The following is a 10,151-nucleotide window of genomic DNA, read 5'->3' on the forward strand; positions in this document are numbered from 1 at the left end:
TGTTGTGGTAGGTGTTGTGGCAGCAGTAATTACGTCATTCATGGTAGCGCTACTTGAAGGAGTTGTATTTTGCCCAATGGCTGGAGGAACAAAGATACCAAGTTTCAGAAGAAAGAACATTCGATACATAACGGCAGTTACTTATTCTTTAATACTAATTAGTACCCAATCATTCTTTCTTGAAAAATAAATATAGTTGACTACATTAAAAACGATATACATGGGGACACCTGGGTGGCTCAGTTGGTCGAGAGTCCAACTTTTGATTTTGCTACAGGTCACAATCCCAGGGTTGTGAGATCGAGCCCTGCATTGGGCTCCATACAGAGCATGAGCCCTGCTTAAAATTCTCTCTATTTCTCTTTGCCCCTCTCCCCCACTCATGCACGCTCTCTCTCTCGCTCTCTCTCTTTTAAAAAAAAAGTAAAGAAAATACATGACTACTTCGGTCACACACACACAAAACCCTCACAATAGATAAAATTAAAGAGAAAGAAACTGGAAAAATGTTACTGAACTATATTACAAAAAGTTAATATGGATGAAGACAAGGACCAAGAAGTAACATCATTTAGGCCTGTAGTTGCTGGACTATTAATCCAGGTTTAATATTCTCTAGTAGTCTTCTGAGGACAATTGACAATGCCAGCAGGTGGCGCTGTAACTACCTGAAAGTGGCAGTCTTTGTCTTTTTTGTCTTTTTATAGTTTAAGGCAATAGTCCCCATTTTAGGGAGGGAAGGGGAGGGGGTTTATTTAAAGAGAGATGAAATAAAAATACCTCATTACGTGTGTATTAAACTTTCTCCAAAATTGTTTACTAGGGATGTTTACCCATTAATAATTTTAGACACATTAATTTTTTAAAGAGCAGGATGAGTAGAAATGATTTTTGACCTAAGGGCTACGGTGATCATCAGAGTTGCCTTTTTTCCAACTCTTAGAAACCCCTGGACACATGGAACAGTAGTAAACTCTTAGTGACCCAGTGATTACTCTTTTAGAACCCTTGTCTCAAAGAACGCTGACACTGACAACCAGCTTAGAAACAAATATTAGAAGGTTTCGTGAGAAAAAAAAAAAAAAAGAAAAAAAAGTTTAAGTGAGGAAGCAATTCCTAACCCCTCCGATATAGAAAGACCACTGATTCCCCCACAAGGCTGTGAGCCCCTGGATGGCAGAATCTGGCTCTCCACCTTCAACAGGGCCTGGCTTAAATAGTCATTAAGTGTTGAAGAGATAAACCATTGCTCGGCCAGGAGCAAGAAAATAGTTCACCAACTGACCACCTTTTTTTTTTTTTTTTTTAAGAGTGTATTTTTAGGTAATCTCTACACCCAATGCGGGGCTCAATCCTGAGACAGAGTGGTGAGCTCCACTGACTGAGCCAGCCTGGGTGCCCCACCAGCTGGCCATCTTCACTGCTGCTCCTCCTATCCCTGCTACTCTTCTCATTTAACAAGGGCTCACCCTGAGTCGAGAGTAACTGTGAGATGGATACGCGCATCCATCTTTGATAGAAGAGCCAGCCAATACCCAGATGGGTTTAGGGATTTGCCCAGAGATAAACCGTAATTCCCATGTAGAAGGAGACAAAAGACTCCTGATGCTGGAATCAGGGATTAAACCAGATCCCTGCACTGCATTAGGGTCCAAATGACATTTGGGGGCCAAAGAAAAGGCTACTGAAGGGCATCAGGCCCTCGGAACCTACTGAGTTGTTCTCGTCTGGCCTGAGGAACTCTGGAGGACAAATCTCTGGCTTGCTGAACCCCACACCTTAGCCCAGAGCCCCCTTTACTTGTACTCTGTCTTCCTTCATCGCACTGAAATGCCCTACGTCTTTGAGCAGAATGGGAGAGGAAACTTCAGCCATGAAATAGCTTTGTTGGACCTTGAAATAGCTTTGTTGGACCTTGGAGCTAGTAGCTTAAGCCCGCTGGTTCTATCTCAGAGACAGCAAACATGATTAAAAGAATAAAAATTGCAAAATGGTCCTTACCTGAGGCTCCAAAAAGGAGGATGAGAAGAACGAGGTGACGAAAGGCTTTCATTTTAGATGTTCTTGCCAGGCAATCCAAGGAGGAAATGACTTCCCTCCAACTGTCTTCGGTTTTAACCCTCTTTTGGGTACAAAGTCCAGTCATTAACTGACGTCAATCAGCCAGAGGCAATTACTCCTTGGGGTTTGGTCATATACCATAGGTCTCTTCCGAGCTTTTGAGATAAAAGAGGTAACCTGGACTTAGAGAGTATTTTTCTGTCCAAAATATTCTATCCAAAGTATTATAGTTCAAAATAGCTCAAAACAGCCCAAACCTCCTTGGGAGGTTGCGAGGTGTGTGGGGGGAGGGGGCGGGGGGTGAGTCGTTAAACATCCCAAATGTCCCCGGGCTACCACTCTTCAGGAGGTCACCATTCCTTCGAACACCGCCATGTAGTATCTGTGCTCCACTTCCTGCCATATGAGCATGGAGACGGTAGTTCCAAGAATCCCTGAGGGGATCTTCCATGTTTTCCCCAAACCGTTTGCTGTTTAGCTTTCCAGGGGCCTCCCTGATGGTCACTTCTAGCAACTTTGTAATCCTATCTCCAGGCTTCCATGGCTCTCCACAGATCACTTTACCTGGACGCTGCGCCCCATAAATACCCGCAAACACAGTTAATATTGAACTGTAGCATTTAGCCTAACTTTACCGAAGGCTTGTGGGTGACAGCTCAGGGAGGGGAAATACAGTCCAGAAAGGGGGAAAACTTAAAATGGATGACCGTATCTCTTCACTCCTGGTTGTTCGTTCGCTGTCCTGGCCTCCCTCTCCCAGCTTCTCTACTCACCTCTTGTCCCAGAACCCCCGAGCCCCTGACTTCTCACTACATTTCAGGAACCAGCCCATCACTTAGAGTAGGGTCTTCTTAACTCAGGCCTCCCTCCCTACAGCTCAGAACCCCAATTCCCCCTGGGTCTAGCCCCGGACAGAGGGGTGAAAACAGTCGCTCCTTGTGAATATTAGGCAGTTTTACCTCTGACCTTAGTGAAGACAAAATTTTTTGTTATTACACAGAAGGCTAATTCCTTGTTGTCCCCAAGGTCTCCACTCAGGAATAGAATTTCGGGTTTGCTCTTATATAGCTGAGAGGCCCATTTAAATATTTTTCCCAGGCAAAACGCCTGTGCTGTTATTCTCGGCTTGAAGCATTCCTGGCACCAGAAGTTAAACTAAGGCCTCTTTTTCGTCTCTTCTGTTTTCTTTTTAAATTCACTTTATTGAGTTAGGTCTAATTTACATCAATAAGCGAATCCATTTAAAGGGTAAATTTTGGTGAGTTTTGATAGATGTGTATACGTGTGAAACCACCGTTATAATCACGACATGGAACATTTCTATCGCGCCCCAAAGTTTCCTCTTGCCCCTTGGCAGTGTGTTCCTCTCTCCACCCCCCACCCCAGGCAACCACTGACCTGCTTTTGTCACTAGAGATTAGTTTGCTTTTTCTAGAATTGTATATAAATGGAGTCATACAGCATGTATTACTTATTCTATGTCTGGTTTTCCCCTTAGTACAATGATTTCACAATTCATCCAGATTACTGTGTCTATCAGCCCTTTCTTTTTCTTTTCTTTTACAACTTTACTGAGGTATAATTTATGTAATATGAATGCACATATTTAACGTTTTGATATGGGCTTATACCCATGAAACGATGATCGTGATCAAGATACCAAACATTCTCACAATCCCCAAAAGTTTTGTGCCCATCCTTCCCCACACCCCCAGTCTGAGGTAACCACTCCTCTGTTTTCTGTCACTATAGATTAATTTGCATTTCCTAGAATTTTATAGAAATGGAATCAAACAGATGTACTGGGTCTGGGGGCTTTTATTTTTTGGTCCGGCTTCTTTTACTCAGGATAATTATTTTGAGATTCATTCGTGTCGTGTGTGTATTAATAGTTTGTACGTATAATTTTCCATTCATTTGGAAGTCTTTCCTTAGGATAAAGTCCCAGAAGTGAATTTCTCAGGAAGTGGGTAATTTTTTATGTCATGTCTCAGTCAAAAAACCATTTTCTATGGCTCCTGATATCTGTTGCCGCATTTCCTTTTGAAGGGAATATAGCCTTTGTAAGCTTATTAAAGTATCTGCACCCTCACCTGAATTGACTGCAAACATTTTTAAAGATGTAAAATGTTATTTTGTTTTGCTAGTAGCATATCTGTAAAATGAGTGAAGGGCATTTCCCTCACATTTCTTTATGAATTTTATTTTCTCTTTTTATGAATAATTTGATAATGGCAACCAACTTTTGGAAAATAAGTTATCCAAATATCTGTGAGTCTGAAGACCCATGACTATATCTCATTTACTTTGCATTCCTTGCTCCCTGAATCTAGAACAGACTGAATGGCATTCGGCCATCCTTTCCTTTATTCCATAAATATTTAGGAAGCACCCGCTTTGTGCCAGCTGCTCTGGATGCTGGGGACAGAGGAGTGAACAAAGCAGGGAGGCTCTCATGGAAGAGGAGCAACAGACAACCAAACCAACAAAGAGACCACGGAAGTTCACATTGTGAGGATGGTCATGCAAAATGAACTAGGGGCCTGTAGTCAGGTGGGGAGAGGGGCTCCTTTAGATGAGACCACCAAGAACCTTCCTGTTGTTGCACTTAGACTAAAATTTACACTCCCTGTGGCATCAGGCCACACTTCTCTGACATCACGATTCCATTATCTGTCTTCTGGAATTAAGCGCTTAGCGAAGTTATATGGAGGGGCTTTCCCCAGGAAGCAGCTTCACCTTTCACACACCCAGCTCCCCGAATGGGATGACGGGAGATTCCATGTAGGGGAGGAAGGTCCCTATGGCCTCCACCAACTGTAATTCAGATTTCCTCCTGGAGGGGCGAGTGGTGCAAGAGATTATAACGCTGCTGTTAGGGTGCTAGCCCTGGGCCTGGACTTGTTGCTCTTGGAGAGGAAAATCGCCAACAACAGAGGGGAGTACATTAGCACCTGTTTAGGGATCGCAGTGGTTTCTGGTTTGCACCTGCCAGCGTCCCCAGTCCAGTTGCTCCTAAAAAGGGAGACAACGCAACGAGCGATGAGGGCAGTGGCCCTCAAAGTGTTCCCCGCACCAGCAGCACGCCCACAACTCGGGGACTTTTTAGAAACGCACATTTCAGTCCCCAGCCCAGACTTCCTGCGTCAGCCATCTGTGTTTTAACAAGAGTCCAGGTAATTTTGCTGTGTGCTCAGGTGTGACAATCACTGTGCCCGTGGCACAAAGTTGATTTTAAGTGGTCTGTGGTCACTGTTAGAAAACATTGATTTACTTGGAGGAGGAAAGTAATTGCCTTTCCAAACGCATTTCAGACACTCTGATTACACAGGGAGAAAATCACGCTGACTGCCAATCTATCTGTGTTCTGACACTTGCATATTTCCTTTACAAGGAAGACAGAGCAGCCCCAGGCACAGAGCCTTTGGCAGAGATATGCACCTAGAACCCACTAACACTTAATTTTTGTTGTGTTTATTTTATGATGACTTTCGACTTATGAGAAAGGAAACTAGTTTTTTATTTAAGGTGATGATGTAAAGTTTATTTTAAAAGTAAATTCATTTAGGTCTTAAGTCAATTTCCAAACGATATTCTAGAGGAAAGAGTAAAGACGGCATGTGGTTTGTCAAGAATCCCGAGGGTGGGACAAAACTGCTTGACATTCAGAGGACACCATGCTGGGACACATCCTTGGGTGAGTTGAAGAAAAGTGGGGGTGGGGAAGCAAACAAAGTAAGTTAGCTAAAATATAAATAAAAGAAATACCAAATATCAACACCATGAAAAGTGTCACTTTGCACTAGGAAAAGAGAAAACTAAACTAAGCCTCATTTAAAGCTGAACTCTGAGTTATTTTTGAATGGAATTTAATCAGATAAGTGCCTATTCTTGGGAATTTGGCTCCTACACCCCCCAGCTGGCTGTCAGTCTGGGGAGGGGGAGGGCCATAACATTTCATTTGACATTCAAGGCTTGAACTCAACTCACTCCATAATCTTTAACCAGACATTCTTTTGAATTGTTGTTCAAGTTACCTATGAAATATCTCTTCTAAGAAGGAATTTTTGATGTGGCTTTCTAAGGAACTGTTTTCTTTATGACAAATTTGAAATAAAACATCAGCACATGTTCACAAGCAATTACCTGAGAGGTTGCTCAGCACCAGGAACCAATTAGATACTATGGCTGTGGGCCTATTTTGAAAGATTGAAAGATTGATAGATCTTGAAGATTGAAAGATTGAAAGAATGATAAGATCTGCTGTTGGCAATGGTGTGTGACCAACATGCCATTACAGAAATTGCAACATGTATTACAGACCTTTAAAAATGGACAACTTCTGGGGCACCTGGGTGGCTGAGTCAGTTAAGTGTCCGACTTTGCTCAGGTCATGATCTCACGGTCCGTGAGTTCGAGCCCCACTTGGGGCTCTGTGCTGACAGCTCAGAGCTTGGAGCCTGCTTCGGATTCTGTGTCTCCCTCTCTCTCTGCCCCTCCCCACTTGCACTCTGTCTTTCTCTCTCCCTCAAAACTAAATAAACATTAAAAAAAAATGGACACTTCTGGGAGGATGGCGGAGCAAAAGGATCCTACTAGATCCTATCATCTATTCCAATAGACACACTGAGACACCAGGCAGATTAGTGCAAGGAACTCTGAAAACAACCTGACGACTGGCAGAACAGACTTTCCACAGATAAGTGTAGAGAGGAGGCCGCATCAAAACGGGTAGGAGGGGCAGAGACATGGCTGAGAACCAACACCCCCCAGCAGGACTAACCACAAACAGGAAAGATACCACAAGCCAGAGAAGTTAGCACTGAGAGAGGATCAGACACCACCCTAGGCATGGGTGACCTGCATTGGGAAGACAGGTTCTCATAACATCTGGCTTCGAAAACCAGTGAGGCTTAACTTTTTGAGTTTTTACAATAATCAGGGCTTAACTCTGGGTACTTTAAAAACCATCCGGACTTAACTCTGGGAGAGCTGGAAGGCAGGAGGAAACTGACACCCCGCCCTTAAAGAGCCCGCATAACAACCCCACTGAGAAACAGCATAGAAGCAGCTGTTTGAAAAGCACCTGGGGTATATGTGAAGATTTATTTACTAACCTCAGAATGTGCGCTGGAAGGCTTGTCCAAGAACAGAAGGGCTGGCACACACCTCCCCCCTCTCCACCACCCAGCCGAGATATCAGGACACTTTCAGAACCAGCAGGAACACTCTCCACCAGGCTCTCCAACACCTAGCACCGTGCGCCCCACCCACGTTCTCCTGCAGAACCACCCCATCCAGCTTGTCCCACTCGGCAGCGCAGCGGGAGTCTCTCCAAGGCGCTCCTGCCCCAGAGAGGGGAAGACAACCACACGCTCTGGTGCACCTGCGGTCCCAGCAGCCAAACTCGCAGGCCACAAAACAACTGTCAATAAATTAAAAAAGATTAATACCAGATCATGCATCCTTCTGACCACAGTGGCATGAAACTAGAAGTCAATCACAAGAAAAAATGTGCAAAGAACACAAATGCGCAGAGGGTAAGTAAAATGCTACTAAACAATGAATAGGTCAACCAAGAAATCAAAGAGGAAATCGAAAATTAAAAATAGAATTACCGTCTGATTCAGTAATTCCACTGCTGGGTATTTACCTAAAGAAAATAAAAACACTAATTTGAAAAGATATTTGCACCCCTATGTTTATTGCAGCATTCTTTACAATAGCCAAATTATGGAAGCAACATAGACCCAAGGGCCCATTGATAGATGGATAAAGAAGATATGGTATAGATATGCAATGGAATATTACTCAGCCACAAAAAAGGATGAGATCTTGCCATTTGCAACAACATGGATGTATCTAGAGGGTATAATGCTAAGTGAAATAAGCCAGAGAAAGACAAATGCAATATGATTTCATTAATATGTGGAATTTGAGAAACAAACAAATTAAAAAAGAGACAAATACCAAAACAGACTCTTAACTGTAGAGAACAAACTGATGGTTACCAGAGAGGAGGCGGATGGGAGGATGGGTGAAATAGGTGTTGTGGGGCGTCTGGGTGGCTCAGTCAGTTAAGCACCTTGACTTCAGCTCAGGTCATGATCTCTAGGTTGGTGAGTTCGAGCCCTACAGCAGGCTCTCTACTGTCAGCACAGAACCTGCTTCAGATCTTCTGTCTCTCTCTCTCTGCCCCTCCCTCACTTACTCTCTCTCTCTCAAAAATAAATAAACATTAAAAAAAATACGTGGTGGGGATTAAGGAGAGCGCTTGTGATGAGTATCAGGTGTTGCACTGAAGTGTTTGTTCACCATATTCTACACGTGAAAGTAATACAACCTTGTATGTTAATTACACCTCAATAAAAAAAGAAAGCAAAGAAAATAGGCATATCCCTTGACCAGCGATTTCATTCTAGGAATTTGCCCAAAGGACATAACTAGACATGTACTCAAAGATGCTTGTACAAGGATGCATTATTATTATTTTTCAAAGAAAAAAACATAAAACTATATAAATGTCCAAAAGCTGAGCTAGGTCAAGACAAATTTGGTGACTTCTTGAGAAGAATATTAAGCAGTCATCATAACAAAGGAAATTTTCAACAGAACTGTATTTTTACTAAGTGTGACTAAACTATCAAATAATCTACATAGGGAGGCATTGGACTTGGGGTCCGCCACCCATTATTGACTTTAGATTATTTCCTTTATTCACCAAGTACGTTAGAGCATCTTACAAGCACCAGACACTGTCCCAAGCTCTGAGGTTATAGCGATGAATTGAAATGAGCATTTCTGAGATAACTCTGTACAAAGCGCTACGAGGGACACATTCAGGATGTGGTGGGAGGATGTATAAGGGGACGAGCTCACCTTGGAACACTCAGCAAAGTGCACCCAGGAAGCAGGACACCCCACAGAAGCCAGCACGCAGTAGGTGTGCGATAGCCTTTGACTGGCTGACATTGTTCACGGGTGTGAAAATAAAAGAAACCTCATTTAAAACCAAGTTGGGGAGCTCTGAAGGGGATCTCTCATGCAGGTACCGCTCCTTGCAGCCTGTATAACCAGCAGGAAGAAGGAAGACCATTCTTACCTTGACAGGAGAGGACATTTTTCACATCAGAATGTCACTGCCTGCTTTTAAGAAAAAGAAGGAAGAGACTTCCGGGCCTATGAGCACTAACTACCGCTTGCAGCCAGTGAGAAACCGCCACAAACTCCAACTCTTGTTCTGCGCCAGCGAACTTGTATTCAAAACAACCCTCCCTGATTTCCTCCTAAAAGCTAATAGAAGCTGACCTTCCCTTCCCTTTATCTCTGGACTTGTCTGTCATCCACCATAGTTTCCAATTCTTCTGTTATTCTCCCATAAACTTTTTTTGCTGGTAAAATAACTGGCTATTTTATTTTTAAGGTTGACAGGTACAAATATCCCCATTTCTGCTCCACCCCGGGGGAGCTGCTGCCTCTCAGGGCAGGACCGGAAACCAGTGTCCCCGCTGACCTTCTGTCCTGGTGTGGGGCCTGCCTCTCCAGGAGCACTCCTTCCTGTATGGAGACTTCTTTCCCAGTGCCCCTGCTTCCTCTCCCCAGAAGAGAGAGGAGAGATTTAAGTCTCTGTAAATCATAGGGATGGAGGGGGGGAGGTGCGCAGTAATCTCTGCAGAACTTCTTTCTGGAAGCAATCTTGTCTTGCTGAGTCAAGCTCCCTAGTAATAATCTGCCTGTAAGTATTTGTAGTTCTTTGAAAAACATTTCCACATTTCCCAGTAATGCTTCTTAGAGGGTTAAGTAAATGCATAGTTTTGTGAACTGGAAAGCTACCAGTGGAGCATAATCTCTGGGATCCTTTTCTCCTATGAGAAAAACTTAACTTTTGGTGGAAATACCCCGATGTGCTCTTAGAGCTGGGCTCCCAGGGTGGTGTCCCCACATGGACCCAACCTAGAGTGGTGAGGAAGGTAGTTTTCCAACACCCCATGTCAGAGAATTAAAAATGAACTGGATGTTACTTTACAGTCACTTGGAATGCTATAATAATAATAATAATAATAATAATAACAATAATAAGCAGATTAATT

At 43.4% G+C, this 10,151-nt stretch overlaps 1 protein-coding gene across 3 annotated transcripts in view; it reads right to left on the bottom strand.

Annotated features, from left to right (window-relative positions):
- MUC13 (mucin 13, cell surface associated) overlaps nt 1-9,660 on the bottom strand; it is a 32,710-nt gene extending 23,050 nt beyond the window's left edge. The window contains exons 1-3 of one of the 3 annotated variants that reach the window (XM_040484774.1): nt 9,575-9,660; nt 2,002-2,216; nt 1-80 (exon numbers count right to left, since the gene is read on the bottom strand). The exon at nt 1-80 is cut by the window's left edge and continues 388 nt beyond it. In XM_040484774.1, coding sequence (XP_040340708.1) covers nt 1-80; nt 2,002-2,146 — 225 coding nt within the window. In that variant the 5' untranslated portion in view covers nt 2,147-2,216; nt 9,575-9,660. Of the gene's footprint in view, nt 81-2,001; nt 2,217-7,178; nt 7,265-9,574 lie in introns of those variants that run through there. The other 2 variants (XM_040484775.1, XM_040484773.1) reach the window with 2 other exon arrangements.
- Between the last annotated feature and the right edge of the window lie 491 nt (nt 9,661-10,151).

This window comes from Herpailurus yagouaroundi, unplaced genomic scaffold (genome assembly GCF_014898765.1).
Source record: "Herpailurus yagouaroundi ecotype Mexico unplaced genomic scaffold, PumYag 162, whole genome shotgun sequence".
Taxonomy (NCBI): Eukaryota; Metazoa; Chordata; class Mammalia; order Carnivora; family Felidae; genus Herpailurus; species Herpailurus yagouaroundi.